We start from the raw sequence: 24,763 nt of genomic DNA, 5'->3' as shown, positions 1-24,763 counted from the left end.
GGCTAGTTGTTAACCATTACGTCGTTGTTTTTCGCTATTAAACCCATTTTTTTTCACAATAAAATTGCAATTTACTTATCGTTTATTATTTAGAATATACATTTCCATTCACCTGAATGTTTTTTTGGTAATCCTGGTGTTTGTAATACCACAAAATGCATTTTTCTTTTTCGTATTTCTGAAAAACGGCCGCACGTTTGAGAAAAAACCGTTGAGCAGACAAGGTCTAATCTATTTTTAGACGGGTATATTTCCATTTCAAGTCCAGACGTTGGTATACCACGTGACCGTTATCATTTTGGTTCGGTTTGTTTTTTTGCTCGTGCACGGTTCGCGCAATCAACATTCGATTTGTTGTTGTTCATTTGTGAGATTTTTCTTCACAGTTCGTGAACATTTTCAGTAACAATAAGTTCAGACAAGTAAGTATCTCAATACAAAAACGTACAAACCCTTAAAACCAATAATTTTGCTAAGTCCTACGATATCTGGAGAGGGGATACAACCAGGACAGAACAGTTGGAACATGTCCAGGAGAGGTGAAAAGAATGCACCCCAAGTCTGTGAAATTTGTCGTGACGTAGGCATTGTTGTGCTTCGAGCGACATCTACCGGTGACATCAGAATACAAACTTTCAAAATTATTTCAAGCAATTGGGACATGGGGATTCCCATGGTATTTATCGATATAAAACCTGCTTTTTCACTCCATTTGATAAAAACGTGATCTAAGTGTGTTACAGGTTTGTAGATTAACCAAATTATAATTTATTTTCGCTGGATGGAACTAGGGTGTGCGGCTTTAACAATATGATAACTTTGCAAATTAGTTGTAAATTAATGGAGGTCACGGCACTAGGTTTATTGATATTTAATCAAACGCACATGGGTGACAATCCATAATTGACGCATGCATTCATAGTCATCAAATAAAAACATTTCAATAGTAATTTTACACTGAAAGCTGTCCAGCGTTTAGAAAACAAAAAACGTTAGGCCCTATTTTATTTTGATGTAAGGACATCCAAAATGACGTCATTCGAATTTGATGTCATTTCCATTCAAAAATACACCGCGCCACATATTCTTACGTCATTTGAATATCGCGTAATGGCTGACTGGAATTAAAGTTGCGCGTACAGTTTACAAAAAAATGTTATATTAAGCTTGAGATTATATGATAAAGATATTGTTACCCTCGAGGCTCACATAATACAATTTTTATTCCTAATATATGATATTGACGATACCGAAAAACACTCTGGTAATAACCTCTACATCTACATCTACTATGGAATGGTTGTGCATAATATTAATAATTACAGGTAGATAGTCGATCGTAACTATTAAATTACATATGAAATTGTGTCCGTTACACTATGTTCGTCTGACAATGGCACTGGACTCGCTTGTTTCCGATTTGTTTGCGAGTCAGACAGTAGAAACCTTATCGTTAGGCGAGGAGGTGAATTTCTGTATCGTCAGTTTCATTATTAACTACTGCATAGGTCGTAGTTAATAATGCAGCTAGCGGTACATAAAATCGCAGCTAGTCATTTAGTCAAATTAATGTATACTTCCATTCGTACACAGTGATATATACACAAACACATGCATATTACTTGCAAATATCAAAACTTTATTAACGAGTCAATCATCAATGGTCCCAGTGCAATCAAAGTATGTGATATTTTTCAGATCACATACTTTAAGAATTTGATAACTTTGCAAATTAGATGTAAATTAGTCGAGGTCTCGGCACTAGGTTTATTGACATTTAAGCAAACGTACTTGGGTGACGTATGCATTCATAGTCATAAAATAAAAACATTTCAATGGCAATTTGACACTGAAAGCTGTCCAGCGTTCAGAAAACAAAAAACGTTAGGCATAACTTTATTTTGATGTAAGGACATCCCAAATGACGTAATTCGAGTTTGACGTCATTTCCATTCAAAAATACACCGCGCCACATATTCTTACGTCATTTGAATATCTAGTAATGGCGGACTGGAATTAAAGTTGCGTGTACAGTTTACAAAAACACGTTGTATTAAGCTTGAGATTATATGATAAAGAGGTTATTACCCTCGTGTATTTCGGTATCGTCAATATCATATATTAGGAATAAAAATAATGCATTATGCCCGCCAGAGGCTCGCATAATACAATTTTTATTCCTAATATATAATATTGACGATACCGAAAAACACTCTGGTAATAACCTCTCTTTATTAACGTCAGAAAATAAAAGAACAAGTCGACAACTACTCCACAATTCAGTAGTAACAAAGGGCCTTTGTTGCAAGCGACTGGAGCGTAGACGCGCCGGAAATAATTTAGTGGCTAATTGGGGCCGCTTAGCGCTCTGCAAATCAAGGGCAGATAAGTATGTTTTTAAAAGAGGCTATAGTGCCCTCCATCTGGGTTCACACTTTCATCCAGGGGCGTAGGCTGGGGGGGGGGGGTCGGACGAATCTCTCTTCTCTCCCCCCCCCCCCCCCCCCCCCCCCCCAAGCATATGGTCCGCTATCAGAACTAAAACATACAGGTTTATACATATGGAGTTTCTGGTGGTGCAAAAACAAAATAGAAAAGGTCCACTTTGTTCATATTGGAACCCCCTTCCCCCTCCCCCCCTCCCCACCCGGTCCAGATCACGCTACGCCCCTGTCATCCCTGTGCATTTTGGCCTCCAGTTCTTGAAAGTAGTTATCGGAATGACCCTGTTTCACACTGAAATACTTTGTATATGGCGATCTGAAACTGAACGTAAATTCTCTGAACAGCTTCGCCAGCATCAGAGTGAGGGTCGCCTGGTCAAATCTATGACACTTCGAGTATTTTCTAATCGTCATATTGCAGCTCAGTTCCCGATTATCGTAATCGGTGCACATGCATTCTGGGTCTACAGCGCATGCCCACCACGTCTTAAACATGACGTCCCTCATGAAACGTTCATTGTGCGCTGCTATAAACCCAGCCCCGAGTTGAAAGTACGTTTCGAACTGGCAAGCGCTATCTCCAAAATAGTTGAACATTTTCTTTGATGTGAACTGTCCAGCTGAAAAAGGGGTGAAGTACAGCACTAAACCCGATGAACGAACATCATCAAACAAAGGTTTCAGATTACCAGTAACAAACCGTATTGAAGCGTCGACCCAAATGAGAATTTCAGTATGTGGAAGGACTGCCTGGAATAGACAACAAATGGATGTAAAAAATGCCGTGAGAGACCTCTGAGAATTGTCAGTGGCGAGAAGTAGCCCAGTGGTGGATCGATCCCAGTCACTGTGATCATTGGGCTATTTCTCGTTCCAGCCAGTGCACCTCGACTGATATATCGAAGATCGTGGTTTGTGCTATCCTGTCTGTGGAATGGTGTAAATAAAAAGATTCCTTGTTACTAATGGAACAATTTAGCGGGTTTTCTCTCTATGACCAATGCGTCAAAATTACCAAATATTTGACACCCCATAGCCGATGATTAACAAATCAATGTCCTCTAGTGATGTTGTTAAAACAAACTGTACATAGGGACATATTTTTTACAGTATTAATATTGACTGGCTACCACTCATAATAATAATTTGGTGACACACACACACACACACACACACACACACATACACACACACACACAGACATACATACATACATATATATATATATATATATATATATATATATATATATATATATATATATATAGGTTATATCGCCTATCGTGGTTTTAACAATGTGTCTAGTTACCTGTATTATCATGGGTTTCCAGGTGTATCCTTTGAGAAATGCAAATCTCTTCGGCAGCAAGTGGAATGGAAATGACCGCACTTCACATTTACAATGTTTGACAACCTGTAATTAAGAAACGGTGCAATTGATAGAACCAGCGGAGTTTATTTGAAAGTAGGGTGGTGGTGTCAGTGTGATGGGCAAGGGTTGGGAATTGGAGGACCTGAATCTATTACAGTAGTTCGGGGGTATACTCTCTCGATAAGATTATGAATTTCAAATGTTCAACTGACGCATTTCCCGCGTTTCAAATACAATAACAGGAACAAATGGGGGACGGCCTCCGCGCCTCTCTGTGTTCCACTGATGGTGGTGACCCTTGCATTGTTTTGTTACGTTACCTCCATCTCCATCTTATAATTTCCCGAAACTATTATTAGACAACCCCCCCCCCCCCCCAACAACAACAAAACAAGCAAAACAACCTCCCCCCCCCCCAAACTCCTCACAAAAACAAAGCAAAACAAAACAAACAAAAACAAACATAAAAACCCACAACAACAAACAGAATAGAATAGATGTTTAACGACACCCCAGCACGAAAAATTCATCGGCTAGTAGGTGTCAAACTATGGTAAATACAAATCATTAAGTGACACAACAAACAAATGCTAGTCCCTAAACTGAACGAATTCAGAGTAAACAATCAACGTGCTAATCTTCTATACAACAAGCTATCTGATAAGGTTACACGCCAACATTAATTACTCCATGCAGTTCAGTTCAATTTCTATGTCGAAATACATTGTGTGTAAAATACAACACTATTGAGAGGGTCATGTGACTACTAATGTTAGGGAGTGCTCTCAACTGACAAGTATCGTGTAAAAACATCATCATAGGTCGACCAGCCCCCATGCCGGAGCACCGCCTCGTGTTGCTATTAATCAAGTGGCACTGCACCAACTGAACAGTTCTTGCCAGGTAGTACTACATATAAATAACTTCAAACGAATGGGTTATTTTAATATTACAGAGGTCAACCTACGTGTAATCATCAAAGAAAAATTTCAAAAAGCATATCAGAATTTTGTACTATCTGTTTTTATAAGGAACTATTTCCTAAACCGGATTATATTGAGCTGCTACAACAAGTAACGACACGAAAAATAGTGGTGTGTTGCTTAACGGAAGGCTGTATGTACCATCTACTGCACAGGATGAGTCGGAGGGTGAACATTTAATTGAAATTATGTTATGGAGTGTTCAACGTAAATTAGTGGAACTGTGTGATAAAGATTTTGTTGATGTTCTTTCAGGTTCAGGTTCTGATTTTCTTTTCTTTTTTACTTTTGTCTTTTGAAAACGGACAGAACCTTGTAGTAAGTAAAAGAACATATAAAGAACATATTCGCAGAGCAAAACGATTGTAGAGAAAAAACAATAAAACAGTCTTTAAAAGATTGTCATTTCGTTCGTTCCCTTAATTCGTCCTTTAATCAGTCCAAGAGTTAAAAAAAAAAAATCGTGAAGATCTACGCATACATCCCGAAGTACATTCCCCTTCCCCACATCCGACATATATTTCGCATTCCTGATATTGCATATACGGTATGTGTACACTTTAAAACGGTACTCTAAAACAATGTTTTAAGTGAAACTTTTTTCCTAAAAAAGTTTTTATGATATGGATTTAAAATGTGTTTTAGGTTAGAACATGTTTTAGTTAAAATATGTTTTACCTAAAACGCCTTTATAAGGAAATATTTATATATATTACTACTCAAAAGAATTTAAGGGTCAGACGATATTTTCGACATTATTTTCTGAATGTCAATTATATTAGCTAGACCATAATGTCACGCATGGTATTGTTCCATTTTGACGAAAGTGGGTCTAAGCAACCCATAAATGAATTAAAATCCACTGTCATTGACACTGTCGACTAGTTCTAATGGCGAAAACATGCTTACATTTGCACGTAAATTAGGGTGAAAGCGAAAGGTCTGCTAAGTGCCCATAACTTGCTTTTTCACAAAGCGCTTCATTTGCACGCTTTGCACGTGTATTCCATGCACACTCCAATTCGACAATGGTACGACTTCAACTGACTATCGAAGATCGAGGAAGGGCTATTGCTTGGCTTCAGGATGGCAATACGCAAAGAAATGTTGCTCTGAGACTTGGTGTCAGTCAGAGAGTCGTTGGCCGACTGTGGCAACGGTACCAAGCAACGAATTCTGTTCGAAATCGTCCACGTTCGGGAAGACCCCGAAGCACTACAAATAGAGAGGACCGCTACATCACCAATATGGCTCTACGTCAACGCACAACCACTGCACGCCGATTACGTGACAATCTGCGGACTGCGACTGGAACTCGAGTGTCTGATCAAACCATACGCAATCGTCTGAGGGCCAATAATCTACGCTGCCGTCGCCAGGCTGTTCGACCACCACTCCTATCACGTCACAGAACGGCCAGACGTCACTGGTGCACGCTTCATCTGCGGTGGCAACATGTTCAGTGGGGTCGAGTGATGTTCACTGATGAGTCCAGGTTTAGTCTCCAGTTCAACGACGGTCGGGTTCGTGTCTACAGACGTCCTGGGGAGCGCTTCGCTGACGTTAACGTTAGACAACGTCACCGGTTCGGTGGTGGCAGCGTCATGGTGTGGGGCGGCATCTCTATCCACCACAGGACCCCCCTCTATGTGGTGGATGGCAGTCTGAATGGAATCCGCTATCTGAATGAGATTATTCGGCCGTTGGTTCTCCCAGGCCTTCAGCAGATTGGCGGCGGGGCAGTTCTGCAGGATTACAATGCCAGACCCCACCGCGCCAGGGTCGTAACGGACTTACTCAGACAACAAGGTATCCCCAGGATGGACTGGCCAGCATATTCGCCTGACTTGGCCCCAATAGAGCACGCCTGGGACGAATTGGGCAGGAGAGTTCGGGATAACCATGCCCCTCCGGCCAACCTTCATGATCTGGGTCAACTTCTTATGGCAGAGTGGCAGGCCATTCCCCAAGAGTTCTTCAGACGTCTGATCAACAGCATGAGGCAACGATGTGTCGAGTGTATTCGCGCCAGGGGTGGATTCACACACTATTAAACGAATGTTCTAATGTGTAAAATCCATGTTTGACAACCTTCAACTTTGACAGCATGTCATGTGACTTTCTTGTATACAGTGACGTTTATTTGTGTTTTTTTGTAAATATTGGAACAATAAATTAAATTTTTGGTGTAGTTTACATCATCAATCTAATACACTCTGAAACTTATTTGGTTATAAATTTTTGACCCTTAAATTCTTTTTGAGTAGTATATATATATATTCATGTAAAACCAGTGTAAGGAGCTGGGAGGGGGGGGGGGGGGGAGATAATATAATACATAAAATCAAGGTAAGTATATTTTAAAACGTTGTAAAGAAGTCGAAGTGTTTTAAAAACTTTACAACTAATTCTGGATGTAATTTAAACGATTCCAAAACATTTCTGTTGCCAAATATATCATTTCTCGTCGGCTTGAGATGATCACTACATCAACCTTCCTGCACCGCCTGTAGGATGACTGCCACTCTCCCAGGACTGGCTTGACAGAATAAAGCTTATTCGCAACCGCAACCGTTAATGTTTTAGTTAACGACGCACTCGACTAATTTTATTTATGGCTATATGGCATCAGACATATTATGGTTAAGAACTACACAGATATTGAGACAGGAAATCCGCTGTCGCCACTTCATAAGCTACTATTTTCGATTAGCAGCAAAGGATTTTTTATATGCACCATCCCACAGACAGGATAACACATACCACGGCCTTTGATATACCAGTCGTGGTGCACTGCGTGTAGCGAGAAATAGCCTAATGGGCCCACCGACGGGGATCGATCCCAGACCGACAGCGCATCAAGCGAACGCTTTACCACTGGGCTACGTCCCGTCCCTACCTTCGACAATCCAGCCATTTGTAAATACAGGGGAGTTCCTGTACAACGGGGTGAAACAATTTGTGAGATAACCCCTTCCCCCCCCCCCCCCCGAAAACCCCCACACTATTTTCATCCCTTGTGCTAGTGATTTAATACCTCGTTGACATTCTGTATGCACATATAAAGATATAAATATTCATATATACATACATATATAAATACATTTTAAGGATGGGGGAGGAATATTGTTTTTTGTAAACTATGCAACCATGTCGACAAAAAGATGGGGGATCATTCACAATTTACCATAAGCGTCGGAAACTAAAGCGACCAGGATATGCTCCCCTGTGTGTCTCTGTCTGTCTGTCTGTCTCTCTCTGTCTGTCTGTCTGTCTGTCTCTCTCTCCCCCCCCCCCGAGGATATACGTACAAGGGGTGGGGTGGGGTGGGGTGGGGGATGAGTTATGATGAAATGTACAAAAGGTGTGAGACAAATTCTAGATTTATGGATGGCCCCCCAATCAAGACTTGCAGGTAGAAACCCACCTCGGTGGTACAGTGGTTAAGCCATCGGACCGGTACCGGCTCCCATCCAGTCAGAAAGAAAGAAAGAAATGTTTTATTTAACGATGCACTCAACACATTTTATTTACGGTTGTATGGCGTCAAACATATGATTAAGGACCACACAGATTTTGAGAGGAAACCCGCTGTCACCACTATATGGGCTACTCTTTCCGATTAGCAGCAATGGATTTTTTATTTGCGCTTCCCACAGGCAGGATAGCACAAACCACGGCCTTTGTTGAACCAGTTATGGATCACTGGTCGGTGCAAGTGGTTTACACCTACCCACTGAGCCTTGCGGAGCACTCGCTCAGGGTTTGGTGTCGATATCTGGATTAAAAATCCCATGCCTCGACTGGGATCCGAACCCAGTACCTACCAGCCTGTAGACCGATGGCCTAACCACGACGCCACCAAGGCCGGTCTCCCACCCAGTCAGCTTAACACCTCAATGGGTAGGTGTAAAGGCACATCTTGCTTCTTTCTAACTAACCACTAATCCACAGTCCTGTAAAGACAGCCCAGATAGCTCAGGTGTGTGTGTGCCCAGGACAGCGTGTTTGAATCTTAATTGGAGACAAGCACGAAAAGAAGTGTAAATGAAATTAAAATAGCTCGGGTATAGGTCCAGGAAAGCACACCCAGTATAGTCAATATAGTCACAATAATTATTTATAAAAATAAAATCGTGTAGATCAGATGATTAGGTACACCTTTAAAATACCGTTTACACAACAATTGGCAGATTTTTTTTTAAATAGTACAAAATTAAAAAAAAAAAAAAAAAAAAAAAATATATATATATATATATACAACACGATAAATATGACTGATAAATTACTATGGCAAGTTGTTTGGAAATCCCCCACTTTTATTAGGAGCACTATAAAACAATATTATTGCAAATCAAAATCAAAACAAAAACTAAGAAAATCAAGAAAAAGTTATTGCACAATCTACAGTACTTACGACTACAAACACAAACAATTAAAAATGTGTTCATATATATTTCATTATTGTATGAGATACAATTAGTTTTTTAAAAAGTCAGTATACACATAATAGCACTAACAACTACACAGTAAATATTAACAACAAACGAATCTGTCTACAGAGTAGAAATACGCTCTCTTAAAACTAGATATTCAATTTTAACAATTATAGTCCAGGGTTCTTACATTTAAAACAAACATAAAATTCCAGGACATTTGCAAGACTTTTACAGGACATTTAAAACAAAATTCCAGGACATGAAATGTTCAATCAGTGGATGTTTTTATAACAAATTGTTGTCTGAATTTAGACAGGTTATAAGGACAACAAAAGTAAAGAAGCGAAAAAAAATAAACCACCACATTTTTGGCTGAAATTTCCAGGACACAATAAAATTTAATACTTTTTCTAGGACATTGCAAGCCTGGATTTTAAAATCACAAAATTCAAGGATATTCCAGGATTTCCAGGATGTGTATGAACCCTGGATACACATGCACATGTAAAAATTCTACATTCAAACATACACTTGGCTAAACCAATGTTTCTCAGGTGATGAGTCATGCCATATTACTATACATACAGAGTTCATGTCAGGAACAAATGCAGGACGTTTCCAGAGAGGATGTAACATTTAAAAAGGGCACCTACAACAGTATAAAAGTACATGCATTATATATGGTAATTGGGTTTTTACCATTCCAACCAGTGCACCACAACTGGTAAAGGGCTGTGGTATGTGCTTTACTGTCCGAGGAAAAGTGCATATAAAGAACCCTTGCTACTAATAAAAAATATAGCGGATTTCCTCTGATGACTACGAGTCAGAATTACCAAATGTTTGACATCCAATAGCCAATGATTAATTAATCAATGTGCTCCAGTGGTGTCGTTAAACAAAACAACCTATTTTTGATATACCAGTCATGAGGCACTGGTTTGCCATATATAAAGTTTGTTTTGTTTAACAACAGGATAGCATATTTTCATTAGTAACAAAGGATCTTTTATATGCACCATCCCACAGACAGGATAGCATATTTCCATTAGTAACAAGGGATCTTTTATATGCACCATCCCACAGACAGGATAGCATATTTCCATTAGTAACACAGGATCTTTTATATGCACCATCCCACAGACAGGATAGCATATTTCCATTAGTAACAAGGGATCTTTTATATGCACCATCCCACAGACAGGATAGCATATTTCCATTAGTAACAAGGGATCTTTTATATGCACCATCCCACAGACAGGATAGCATATTTTCATTAGTAACAAGGAATCTTTTATATGCACCATCCCACAGACAGGATAGCATATTTTCATTTCATTTCAACTTATGTTTGTGCTTATATCCCAACTGGCCCCATGGCAAGTGAATTTTTTTTTTATTCTAGAACCCCTGCCAATTAAGGTTCAAGCACACTGTACTGGGCACACACCTCAGCTATCTGGGCTGTCTGTCCAGGACAGTGGGTTAGTTGGTTAATGGTTAGTGAGAGAGAAGAGCGTGTAGCGGCCTTACACCTACCCATTGAGCCCTTAAGAACTTGCTCTGGGTTGGAGTCAGTAACAGGCTGCGAACCCTGTACCTACCAGCCTGTAGTCCAGTGGCTTAACCACTGCGCCACCGAGGCCAGTAACACAGCACATACCACGGCCTTTGATATACCAGTTGTGGTGCACTGGCTGGAACGAGAAATAGCTTAATGGGGCCACCGATGGGGTCAATTATACAAATACCAGGTAATGACAATAACATGCATGCAGATTTGATTTTTGTTCTCAAATACAAGCATTTGGAGTATTGCTAAAGCAATACAAAAACAATATATGTCCTCTATCAGGGCCCACAACTCTCCAAATTGCAAGAGCCATAACTCGGTCAAACTTGAATAAGAAAGAAATGTTGTATTTAACGACGCACTCAACACATTTTAATTACGGTTATATGGCGTCAGACATATGGTTAAGGATCTGTCAAACTTGAATAAATTCCTTTTTTGACAGTAATGGCCCTTGAATAGATTCCCATGAAAGTAAAGCTTAATCTGGCCATAAGAGTTAAAAAATGGGTAAATCTCCATGAAAGTCAAACTTGATCTGCAACTACATGATAAAGCTATACACAAGATTTCACACGTGGGAAAAAAAAAGGTTCATATCTCCTAAGTTCAAGGGCCACAACTCTGTGAAAAATGGGTAAATTTTCATGAAAGTCGAACTTGATCTGTAACTACATGATAAAGCTATACAATATCTCAAGGCACTGTGTGATAAAACAATAAGTGGGACAGACGGACGGATGGACATAGAATCTATAGTCCCCTCCGGTGGGAGACTAATAAGGACTGGTGAAAGTATCAAACAAACTCGTAACCGTGAATAACAACAGCTGAGAAACACTGGTCTAGTTCTGTTTTTTCCCCAACTCTTCATTAGTTTAGGCTATGTACAGATTAATTAAAGGGACATTCCCGAGTTTGTTGCATTGCAAGATGTTTCCGACTAATAAAATATTTCTACGATTAAACTTACATATTAAATATTTTCTTGTTTAGAATATTAGTGTCTGTATATTCAATGTGTTTCTGGTCATCTTAATATTTGTAAGAAGCCCAAACTGGATTTTGTTTTCAAATAATTTCGAACATACAAAAAAACCATTTTAGGAATTAAAATGAAATTTAATCTAGTAAAAATATTAGAACGATCAGAAACATGTTTAATATACAGCCACTAATATTTTATGCAGAAAAGTATATTTGATATGTAATTACAATCGTTAAAAAGGCTCTGTTAGTCGATAACATATTAAAAGTTGCAGCATTAAAGTCAAACATTAAAATCTGAGATCACAAACTGTTTTGTGTTCACAAAAATACAGCACCAACAATTTTGCTGTTATTCTTTCGACAAACATGGAACACATCATTTAGTTGAAGATGCAAAGAAATGTGAGGATGCCGTGATTCTTCCTTTAAAGGGATATTCCTGAGTTTGCTCCAATTTTTAAGATGTTATCGACTAACAGAGACTTTTTAACAATTGTAATTATATACCAAATATATTTTTCTGCATAAAATATTAGTGGCTGTATATTAAACGTGTTTCTGATCGTTCTAATATTTGTACTAGGTTAAATTTCATTTTATTGCCTAAAATATAGTTTTTTCGTACGTACAAACTTATTTGAAGACAAAATTCAGTTTCGTCTTCTTAGAAATATTAAGACGACCAGAAACACACTGAATATACAGACACTGATATTCTAAACAAGAAAATATATTTAACATGCAAGTTTAATTGTAGAAATATTTTATTACTCAGAAACATCTTACAATGCAGTAAACTCAGGAATATCCCTTTAAAGGATTTCAGTATGTGCTGTTTGTATTACAAACCGATAACAGTGATGTTATTAGACAAAGCAAATGAAAATAAAATCCATCAAGTCCTGTTAACATTATATGATAACGAAAACCTCAGATATATATAAAAACATGAGTAATTTGAGGTTTAAGGTAAAATGTCCGAGGTTGAATTAAAATTTCCGAGGTTTTAACTAAAATGTCCGAGGTCAAAACATCTGAGGTCTAAGTTAAAATGTCTGTGGTGGAATTAAACAGCTGAAGTTTTAGTTCCTGTCTAAGGTTCAATTATAACATCTGAGGTGGAATTAAACAGCTGAAGTTTTAGTTGCCTGTAAGGTTCAATTATAACATCTGAGATGGAATTAAACAGCTGAAGTTTTAGTTGCCTGTAAGGTTCAATTATAACATCTGAGGTGGAATTAAACAGCAGAAGTTTTAGTTGCCTGTAAGGTTCAATTATAACATCTGAGGTGGAATTAAACAGCTGAAGTTTTAGTTGCCTGTAAGGTTCAATTATAACATCTGAGGTGGAATTAAACAGCTGAAGTTTTAGTTGCCTGTAAGGTTCAATTATAACATCTGAGGTGGAATTAAACAGCTGAAGTTTTAGTTACCTGTCTGAGGTTTAGTTATAACATCTGAGGTGGAATTAAACAGCTGAAGTTTTAGTTACCTGTCTGAGGTTCATTTATAACATCTGAGGTGGAATTAAAAAGCTGAAGTTTTAGTTACCTGTCTGAGGTTCATTTATAACATCTGAGGTGGAATTAAAAAGCTGAAGTTTTAGTTACCTGTCTGAGGTTCATTTATAACATCTGAGGTGGAATTAAACAGCTGAAGTTTTAGTTGTCTGTCCGATGTTCAATTATAACATCTGAGGTGGAATTAAACAGCTGAAGTTTTAGTTACCTGTCTGAGGTTTAGTTATAACATCTGAGGTGGAATTAAACAGCTGAAGTTTTAGTTGCCTGTAAGGTTCAGTTATAACATCTGAGGTGGAATTAAACAGCTGAAGTTTTAGTTACCTGTCTGAGGTTTAGTTATAACATCTGAGGTGGAATTAAACAGCTGAAGTTTTAGTTACCTGTCCGATGTTCATTTATAACATCTGAGGTGGAATTAAACAGCTGAAGTTTTAGTTATCTGTCCGATGTTCAATTATAACATCTGAGATGGAATTAAACAGCTGAAGTTTAAGTTACCTGCCTGAGGTTCAATTAAAACATCTGAAATGTTTGTTAAAATGTCAGTTTGAATGAAACATCAGAGGTTAAATCAAAATGTTGTAAGTTAAACTATCTTTAAATCTAATATTAAAACATTTCAATTAAAATTATAAGAGCTTTTACTTTAAATGCCTGAAGTTTCAGGTAAAAATATATATGACAAATGTCAGATTTAATTAAAAATGGTATTAAAATAAAATATCTGAGGTTTAGTTTAAATATCTGATGAGGTATGTGTCAATTCAGTTAAAATGTCTAAGAATTCGTTAACTTGTTTGATTTGAAGAGATTCCACACAGAATCTGTGGTTCAAGTTTCGAAATTGTTTTCTTCAAATCGGTCTCGTCTACTTCTGCATTAATAACCTGAAAAGAAATCAATTTTTTTAAATAATATTTGTATGTCATAGTATCAGAAAATATAATAAGACAACAGGTGAAATGAATGGACAAAAATATTCCAAAATAATTTGCTTGAATTACCAAATGTTTTATATCCAATAGTTGATGATCAGTAGGCTCTAGTGGTGTCTTTAAACAAAACAAACAAAGATAGGAACAGTTTTGGGGCAGCCTAAAATCTGTATTCCAGGATCAAAAAAATAAAAAAACGTTCATAGCATGTTGAAAAAATATATGTTATCGAAGCATTTCATCAAAGAAAAATGGCCCGACCAATTTTCGGATAAGGCAAAAGAAAACACCTCAAGACCGGATCCTTTTAAAACCGGAATTCCCTCAAAACCGGATGTTTTACAGAGTCCCTTTTTTAAAACCAGTATAGAACTTAAGCTCTCTAAACCAGATCCCACTTAAAAATCAGACATTTATCTTGGGCCTAAGGGTGTCTGGTTTAGAGGGGTTTCACTCTATATAGATGTAAATATGTTTTTAATAAAATGCTTACTAAAACAGGAGCAGGTAACTCTCCTGCTTTCTTTTCGATTAACCATTCTTCATGAAGACTGTGTAATGTCTGCAAATATTCCTAGAAAAACAAAGCAAAATAAGACTTTATATAAGATAACTTTTTTATTCTTTTTTTCATGGCGACATAAAAAGAAAATATAACCAGTTTATGGTCCCCTCGCACACTACCCCTAAACAATTATTAATTTTGGAAACATCTCCAATGCAATGGAAGGTCGGGGGGAGGGGAGGACATCTCTCTTTTTGTAGTTAAATTTCAAGCCAATAAGCCCTGACGTTTTTCAATTGCATTCAACGTAAAATTGGAGAAACCTGGGAGTGTTTTCTCTTTTATAGACCTGTCTTCAAGTGCACCTCCCCCCACGTAAGTGGTCTGGTCCGAACATCCCAACATTTAATATTTAAGTAATGTTGAAAAGAAATTCATATTTTGTTAACACTCAAAGATGCTTTAAATTATGAGGATAAAAAATCCTTATAGATAGATGGATTTCAGGGCTTTACGGGATCCCTTCTTAGAATTCTCACCCCATCCCCATTTGGATATCTTAAATCTTCCTTTGTAATATCTCTTGTAAGTAGAAAGTTTGTCAGTTTACCAGTGGAACACTTTGTTCTTCGTGTCGGTTTCGTATTCTGATTCTCTCCTGACAGATTTCAGGGCGAGCCTTAAGGTAGACTGAAAAAAAGAAGAGAAAAAACATTTTGTGAAACACACTTAAAACCCTCCACGTTTTACGAGAATTAATTAATGTTTAACAACACCCCAGCATAAAGAATACATTCCTAACTTGCAGTTTCACGATACTATTCCTATATTCGAAGTTTCAAAAAAATTGGATTACAAATGAAGTCGGTAGTGAAGTGACAGTATATTTTCTATTTTTAGCAAGTGGCCTTGACCTTTGATGCAGAGAATGAATGAATGAATGAATGAATGTTTAACGACACCCCAGCACAAAAAATACAAAAGACTATGGTAAAGTCAAAACAAAGTGATGATCAACATCAATATAAAAATGCAATAGTCAAATAAAAACAGTAAAAAACTGCAAAAATACAAATATCACAGATAAATAATATTAAAATTTAGAGTAAAAGTCTTGATGCAGAGAAGTCAAAAGCAAACTTGTTCAAGATAACATGATCCTATTCTTACATGTGAAGTTTCATGAAAATCAAATAACAAATTATGTCTTATTTCTATTTTTAGTAACAGTGACCTCGGCCATTGATGCAGAGGGCAAAACGTGAACTCATTCAAGATATCATTTATCCTAGTCCTACATGTGAAGTTTCATGAAAATCAGACTAGAAATGTATTTTAGCTGAAGCAAACTTCTTTTGCCTCAGCTATTTTCTGAACTGCAATGACTGAAACATTTTTTTTTTTTTTTTTTTTTTATTCCACTTCCCTTTCCTTTCTCGCCTTTGAATTCCATCTTATTTCTTCCCGATCTGGCAACTCCTCCTATCTTTCAACTTCTTTCGCTGTCCACCTCCACATCCAAGTCCTTGTCTCTCCAAATGCGACAGGTGCTTGTCTCTTGTGGCTATCTGTGCCACACACCTGTTCCCCATCAGCTTTTAGCTGTGGGCTTAAGTCTGACCACTTCGGGAGTGTTCAGTAGTTACTTCTGGCATTGTTAAGAGGTACTTGTAACCACCCACTATGCACCACTACTACCGGCGGAAATGACTGAAACCTACCAATGAGATCGATGTGTGTGTCTGCGTTCTTGTGAATCCAGTCATGCCACTCCAGGAGAATGTTGTAATCAACAGCCGGCATCAGACCTCTGAAACAACACACAGATTATAGACTGATTAGATTACAGGGCTTCTACATTATGGTAGTCCCACTCCTATTGCTAGTGATATTCTGTGTTGGGCTAGTAAATAACTAGCATAACTAGCCCAATGGCTAGTGGAAAAAAACACCTTGTCAAATGCTGCATTTAAGTCTTATTTTGTAAATATGAATATCCTGCCCCCTCTTCCCACCCCCAATCTAAGAGGTTTTAAGCTCCATCTTTCTCTTTAGGTGACATATATTTAATTATTACTAGTTATTGGTAGAATTGTATTTATTTAAAGTAGGCTAGAAAATGTTTAAAATCAATGATCCCATGGCTAGTGGATACTAATAAAATTCTAGAAGCCCTGCAGAGAGATTATACTAGCAGTCAGTTTGCATGAAAAGGGAACCAATGAATTGACATATAATTCTATAATGAATAAAGTTAAAATTCATATTAAAATATATTATTCTGGGGTTCAACTAACCGGTGAACTGTAAAAAAAAAGAGGAAATCTGAGGGGTCCCGGAAATTCTTAAAATCATAGGTTAAATCTGTGCCATCTGACATATTTTGGACGAAAGGACGATTAAAATGCGAGGAAACGCAATGTTCCATGAGAGGAAAACAGCTGATCCGAGGAGAATTCCCACCCCTGATTATTAAGTTTTAAACCCATACCAACTCAAATAACATTTTTTGAACAAAAATTCAGTGTAAATAAAAAAGTTTCTTTATAAATTATCATCAAATTGCAAAGGCTAAATCTTATTTTACAATGTAGGTATGAAGACAACTGATGGAACAGCCAACGTCGGGAACGCACGGTTCTACCTTTAGTCTTAGTGTACTGCATTATCAATTACTTTGACAGCGATGCAGCTAAGGCTGTTCTAGCACTTTGTCTTCACCCCTGTATTAAAAATGAGATTAATGTATATAATTTGATGGCAATTTGTAAAGGAACTTTTTTTATTTACACAGATTTTTTTTTTGTTTAAATGTTATTTGAGTTGGTATGGGTTTAAAACTTGATAATATATTTTAATATGAATTTTAACTTTATTCATAAATAATAGTTTTTTGAGTTGGGTTTAAAACTCAGTAATGTTTTAATATAAGATTCAACAGTATTCATTATAGAGTTATATGTCAATACATCGGTTCCTGTTTCACGAGAAATGGACTATATAACAGCTTCAGTTATCAGACTCACGGTTAATAGGTACTGGGCTCAAACCCTGCTATCAGTGCTCACTATGTTGGGAATCAGAATTTCATCGTTGATTATCGCTATAATAAATTTGCACTAACCGATCAACTTTTGAGCATGCGATTAGAATTAATTATCTGGAAATTAATTAAGCAACACCTAGTTTTCACTTTGTGGCTTATATTATACACATAATTGTGAAAATTTCACAGATGAAAAACACCAACTGAAATTAATGTTCTGCGTATACAGAGGATATTGACTGCATGTGACATGGTCGTTACACGAATATTTAATGTATTCTAGAGAAAAAGACACAAACCGTAAATTTGCATGAAATCATATGGTAGTCATTGTTTCTTATGGCAGTATTAAACCAAATAACTTCCGGCTGCTTAGAGAAAAAGACAGAAACCGTAAATTTGCATGAAATTGTATGGTAGTCATTGTTTATTATGGTAGTACTAAACCAAATAACTCCTGGTTGGGTCAAAGTTTGAGGTGCACCGAACTTTTGATAGAGAAGTGAACACCACAAGTCTTGTGATTGGTGATAAATGTGAGTGTGTCGGTTGTAAAAAAAATAGTTTCATCTGGGCAAAAAATGTATGCAATTTTATTTCATCTAGTACCACTGTGTCAAATAGCCTTGTGCTTGAAACATGTATGGGGTACCTGTAAAAAAAGTACTCTAATTTTGTGCAGAACTAGGGTAGTCATAGACACTACCCGTTATCTCAGAAATGAAGTTCGACCCCCAATTTTGTCTGATTCATTTTAAGGTTGAGGGGTGATAGTATTTATATCTGTGGCGTTTATGTCGATTGATACGCTGCAGGTAGGAGTTTTAGCCACATATGTTACTACTGTCATCTATGGGATTTGATTTGGTAGTACTTATACACCCTTATAAGTAATTTATTCACACCATCTCGGTGAATACAAAGTAGAAACAGAATATATAAAAACTCTCAATATCAGGTAAAAACTTTGTCGGCACGGACAAAATCTTGTAGGTGCCTTTTTGGCTGCAATGCATTTCAGGTGGTGCTGAATTAATTTGCAGGGGTATATATTTAGTAAAGAAAAGACTTGAATTATTAGGACCAAGCACATGTTTATTACATATACTGTTAAAAAAAAGTAGGGGTACTCTAATAAGAATTTACAATTTCCAAAATTGTATGGTATATTAGCTGTGGGCAATGGGTATATGATAATAGTGAATTAATTCGGCAAACATTACAACCGGTAGTTCAGTATTACAGTAGGTTTTATGACCACCAAAGATCTTGAAGGACGATTGGGGTCAGAAGTGAAATTTGACAGTTGACGGTTTTTTAATCAGTAAATCTAAAATTCAAATAAAAATTACTAAAAACAAAACAATAATAATTGTATGATCAACAGAATGAAAAAGATTCACAGAAATAATGTTCCACAGATGATTAATGGACCTTCCTAGAAATTGTCAAAATCGAGAATGACACCCCCATGCACGTGTACAGGGCAACTGCGTGTTACATGTGCAAACTATGGAATGTGTTTCGGTGTGTTGATAAACAGACCTGAGCGTTCTTTACTAGGAAAAAAGAAAGAAATGTTTTATTTAACGACGCACTCAACACATTTTATTTACGGTTATATGGCGTCAGACATATGGTTAAGGACCACACAGATTTTTGAGAGGAAACCCGCTGTTGCCACTACATGGGCTACTCTTTCCGATTAGCAGCAAGGGATCTTTTATTTGTGCTTCCCACAGGCAGGATAGCACAAACCATGACCTTTGTTGAACCAGTTATGGATCACTGGTCGGTGCAAGTGGTTTACACCTACCCATTGAGCCTTGCGGAGCACTCACTCAGGGTTTGGAGTCAGTATCTGGATTAAAAATCCCATGCCTTGACTGGGATCCGAACCCAGTACCTACCAGCCTGTAGACCGATGGCCTGCCACGACGCCACCGAGGCCGGTCTCTTTACTAGGAAGTCTGTGGTCTAATAGTTGATATTAATATTTCAGGTTCCACTACTTTTTTTGAAGAGTATATTATTAATCTATACACATGAAAACAAACCCAAACCACAGGCATATTTACATTGACCATATCATGAAAATTCAATATTTTACCCTCTGCTCAGATTCTCAATGAAACAATGTCGAGCACTGTATATGGATCTCTCAATCATCTTCACTTTTCCTGGTGTCTGAAAGACAAAATAAATCAAACTAAAAGTGTTGTTATTGGTTTTTCATAATTAGAATACAAGGTTTAATAAATCCTAAACACGAATGAATGTGTAAATCTCAAATACATGCAGGGCTTCTAGATTATGGTAGCCCCACTCCCATGGCTAGTGATATTCGAATCAATGTTGGGCTAGTAAATAACTACTACTGCCATGCCCGATGGCTAGTGAATTTTTTTTTGGTCAAATGTCTATTTTTTAAATAGGAATATCCTGCCCCAACCCCAACGTTAGTGTTTTTAAGCTCTGTCTCCCTCTTTGGGCGTATATCTGATTATTACTATTATTTAGTAAACTTTCATTAACTTTAAAAAAAGTAGGGCTAGTGAATTTTTAATCGTGGCTAGTAAATTTTTTAAATCACTGATCCAATGGCTAGTGGATTTTATAAACATTATAGAATCCCTGATATGATTGAATGGATAAATCACAATTATATGTGGAAGTAGATCATTTACAATTGTCAATTTGTTAAAATATTTTTAAAATTAAGATTCAACATGAAATTACAATCTGACAAATAAGTAATTTGTTGGTGTGTTTTTGTTTTTTTAAAACACAAGTTGTGACGTCTATCGTCATATAACAGTTATGACATCAGTCACAAATAACAAGAGTATTCAGAAATCAGATTTAGACAGATTTATCTAACCTCATGCTAATTTTTTGTTTTGTTGGAAAAACACAAGTTGTGACGTCTGTCGTTGTAAAACAGTTATGACGTCAGTCACAAATAACAAGAGTATTCAGAAATCAGATTTAGACAGATTTATCTAGCCTCATGCTAATTTTTTGTTTTGTTGGAAAAACACAAGTTGTGACGTCTATCGTTGTAAAACAGTTATGACGTCAGTCACAAATAACAAGAGTATTTAGAAATCAGATTTAGACAGATTTCAGGGCTTCTAGATTTTTTATAAAATCCACTAGCCATGGGATCAGTGATTAAAAATATTTACTAGTCATGATTAAAAATTCACTAGCCCTACTTTACTTTAAGTTAATACAATTTAACTAAATAATAGTAATAATCAGATATGTCACCTAAAGAGGGAGATAGAGCTTAAAAACACTAACATTGGGGGGTTGGTATGGGGGCAAGATATTGATATTTACAAAATAGACTTAACTGCAACATTTGAAAAAATATTTCACTAGCCTTCTGGCATGGCTATGGTAGTTATTTACTAGCCCAACATTGAATATCATTAGCCATGGGAGTGGGGCTACCATAATCTAGAAGCCCTGCAGATTTATCTAGCCCTATGCTAATTTTCAGTCCAGTGGGCAAGAATAGATAATTGTATAAGGAATGGAATGTTTGTTCAAGAACATCTTAGCACATTTTAAACTAGAACTATACATGTTCATTTCAACACCTGGTCAAAACAAAGGGGCGGGATGTAGCCCAGTGGTAAAGTATTCGCTTGATGCATGGTTGGTCTAGGATCGATCCCCGTTGGTGGACCCATTGGTCTATTTCTCGTTCCAGCCAGTGCTTCACAACTGGTGTAACGAAGGCCATGATATGTACTATCCTGTCTGTGGGATGGTGCATATAAAAGATCCCTTGCTGCTAATCGAAAAGTGGCGACAGCGGGTTTCCTCTCTCAATATCTGTGTGGTCCATAACCATATGTCTGACGCCATGTAACCGTAAATAAAATGTGCTGAGTGCATCATTAAAAATAAAAAACATTTCATTTGGTCAAAACAAAGACATTTTCTTTGTCAACCTTCACATAAATTACTTATTAAAAAGCAGCAATGATCTTTTATGTACACTATCCCAGACAGAAGATATACCACAAACTTTGATGTACCAATCTGGACAGGAAAAATCCCATGTCCATTAAGGGAAATAACTCTTACAACCCATGAGAATACTTCCCCAACCGTGAATACATGGATAAATCACAATATAAATAAATGCAGACCTTGCCAGGAATTTTTTTTTTGAAGGAAGTGATATATTGCTATGGGGAGCCATTTAAAACATTACCATATTGAGCACTGATATTTAATCTGGATTGGGTTTTTTTAAATTCACATGCTAAAGGGAGCTAATAATCACTTTTCTTGTAGTGGAAAATTATCAGGGTTTTATATTGCATCAAAATCCCTTGCTGCTAATAGAAAAGAGTAGCCCATGAAGTGGTGACAGCGGGTTTCCTCTCTCAATATCTATTTGTGTGGTCCTTAACCATATGTCTGACGCCATATAACCATAAATAAAATGTGTTGAGTGCATCGTTAAATAAAACATTTCCTTCCTTCCTTCCCTTTAATGCTGAGGTCTGTAAGTGGAAGTGACAACTGTGTGAATTTGATGGATGAAAGTTGTCTATAAATCCTCACCTCTATTGCTTGGTGGTGTTCAATCATGGTCAGTGTGACGTACGACTGGAAGGCGAAACTCCACCGAGCAGCATCTTTATACATGAGATCCTGAAACAGTTTACAACATGTTAACATATTAACATACACTGGAAACAATTCACATTATATGTCAGTGTGACGTACGATTAGAAGACAAGACTCCACCAAGAAATGTCTTTATACATGAGATCCTGAAACAGTTTACAACATGTTAACATATTAACATACACTGGAAACAATTCACATTATATGTCAGTGTGACGTATGACTGGAAGGCGAGACTCCATCGAGCAGCATCTTTATACATGAGATCCTGAAACAGTTTACATGATGTTAACATATTAACATACACTGGAAACAATTCACATTATATGTCAGTGTGACGTATGACTGGAAGGCGAGACTCCACCGAGCAGCATCTTTATACATGAGATCCTGAAACAGTTTACAACATGTTAACATATTAACATACACTGGAAACAATTCACATTATACGTCAGTGTGACGTATGACTGGAAGGCGAGACTCCATCGAGCAGCATCTTTATACATGAGATCCTGAAACAGTTTACATGATGTTAACATATTAACATACACTGGAAACAATTCACATTATATGTCAGTGTGACGTATGACTGGAAGGCGAGACTCCATCGAGCAGCATCTTTATACATGAGATCCTGAAACAGTTTACAACATGTTAACATATTAACATACACTGGAAACAATTCACATTATATGTCTGTGTGACATACGACTGGAGGGCATGACTCCATTGAGCAGCATCTTTATACATGAGATCCTAAAACAGTTTACAACCTGTCAACATAACTAGAAACAATTCACATTATATGTCTGTGTGACATACGACTGGAAGGCGCGACTCCACTGAGCAGTATCTTTATACATGAGATCCTGAAACAGTTTACAACAAGTTAACATAACAGGAAACAATTCACATTATGTCAGTGTGACGTACGACTGGAAGGCGTGACTCCATGGAGCAGCGTCTTTATACATGACATCCTGAAACAGTTCACAACATGTTAACATACACTGGAAACAATTCACATTATATGTCAGGCAAAACTCCATCGAGCAGCATCTTTATACATGAGATCCTGAAACAGTTTACAACATGTTAACATATTAACATACACTGGAAACAATTCACATTATATGTCAGTGTGACGTATGACTGGAAGGCGAGACTCCACCGAGCAGCATCTTTATACATGAGATCCTGAAACAGTTTACAACATGTTAACATATTAACATACACTGGAAACAATTCACATTATATGTCAGTGTGACGTATGACTGGAAGGCGAGACTCCATCGAGCAGCATCTTTATACATGAGATCCTGAAACAGTTTACAACATGTTAACATATTAACATACACTGGAAACAATTCACATTATATGTCTGTGTGACATATGACTGGAGGGCATGACTCCATTGAGCAGCATCTTTATACATGAGATCCTAAAACAGTTTACAACCTGTCAACATAACTAGAAACAATTCACATTATATGTCTGTGTGACATACGACTGGAAGGCGCGACTCCACTGAGCAGTATCTTTATACATGAGATCCTGAAACAGTTTACAACAAGTTAACATAACAGGAAACAATTCACATTATATGTCAGTGTGACGTATGACTGGAAGGCGTGACTCCATGGAGCAGCGTCTTTATACATGACATCCTGAAACAGTTTACAACATGTTAACATAGACTGGAAACAATTCACATTATATGTCAGTGTGACGTACGACTGGAGGGCGAGACTCCATCGAGCAGCATCTTTATACATGAGATCCTGAAACAGTTTACAACATGTTAACATAGACTGGAAACAATTCACATTATATGTCAGTGTGACGTACGACTGGAGGGCGAGACTCCATCGAGCAGCATCTTTATACATGAGATCCTGAAACAGTAAACTGGAAACAATTCATATTATATTATCAGATCCTGAAACATACACTGGAAACAATTCATATTATATTATCAGATCCTGAAACATACACTGGAAACAATTCATATTATATTATCAGATCCTGAAACAGTAAACTGGAAACAATTCATATTATATTATCAGATCCTGAAACATACACTGGAAACAATTCATATTATATTATCAGATCCTGAAACAGTAAACTGGAAACAATTCATATTATATTATCAGATCCTGAAACATACACTGGAAACAATTCATATTATATTATCAGATCCTGAAACATACACTGGAAACAATTCATATTATATTATCAGATCCTGAAACATACACTGGAAACAATTCATATTATATTATCAGATCCTGAAACATACACTG

The 24,763-nt window shown here is 37.1% G+C and overlaps 2 protein-coding genes across 2 annotated transcripts in view; both read right to left on the bottom strand.

Annotated features, from left to right (window-relative positions):
- Window positions 1-2,657: 2,657 nt before the first annotated feature.
- LOC121389784 lies at window positions 2,658-4,171 on the bottom strand. The gene is made up of 2 exons (XM_041521433.1): window positions 3,754-4,171; window positions 2,658-3,194 (listed from the first exon to the last, which is right to left on the bottom strand). Exons 1-2 carry the CDS (start codon window positions 3,763-3,765, stop codon window positions 2,658-2,660), a joined length of 549 nt encoding a protein of 182 aa, XP_041377367.1. The 5' UTR covers window positions 3,766-4,171.
- A 9,804-nt stretch (window positions 4,172-13,975) lies between these two features.
- The window catches only part of LOC121390532 (deoxynucleoside kinase-like), a 28,022-nt gene continuing 17,234 nt past the window's right edge, over window positions 13,976-24,763 (bottom strand). The window contains exons 5-10 of the mRNA XM_041522364.1: window positions 22,398-22,487; window positions 19,921-19,997; window positions 16,486-16,574; window positions 15,375-15,454; window positions 14,753-14,833; window positions 13,976-14,211 (exon numbers count right to left, since the gene is read on the bottom strand). Of these exons, the coding sequence (XP_041378298.1) occupies window positions 14,113-14,211; window positions 14,753-14,833; window positions 15,375-15,454; window positions 16,486-16,574; window positions 19,921-19,997; window positions 22,398-22,487 (516 nt within the window). The 3' untranslated portion in view covers window positions 13,976-14,112. The remainder of the gene's footprint in view (window positions 14,212-14,752; window positions 14,834-15,374; window positions 15,455-16,485; window positions 16,575-19,920; window positions 19,998-22,397; window positions 22,488-24,763) is intronic.

Source organism: Gigantopelta aegis, chromosome 15 (assembly GCF_016097555.1).
Source record: "Gigantopelta aegis isolate Gae_Host chromosome 15, Gae_host_genome, whole genome shotgun sequence".
Taxonomy (NCBI): Eukaryota; Metazoa; Mollusca; class Gastropoda; order Neomphalida; family Peltospiridae; genus Gigantopelta; species Gigantopelta aegis.
This window is presented reverse-complemented; position numbering and strand designations above follow the sequence as displayed.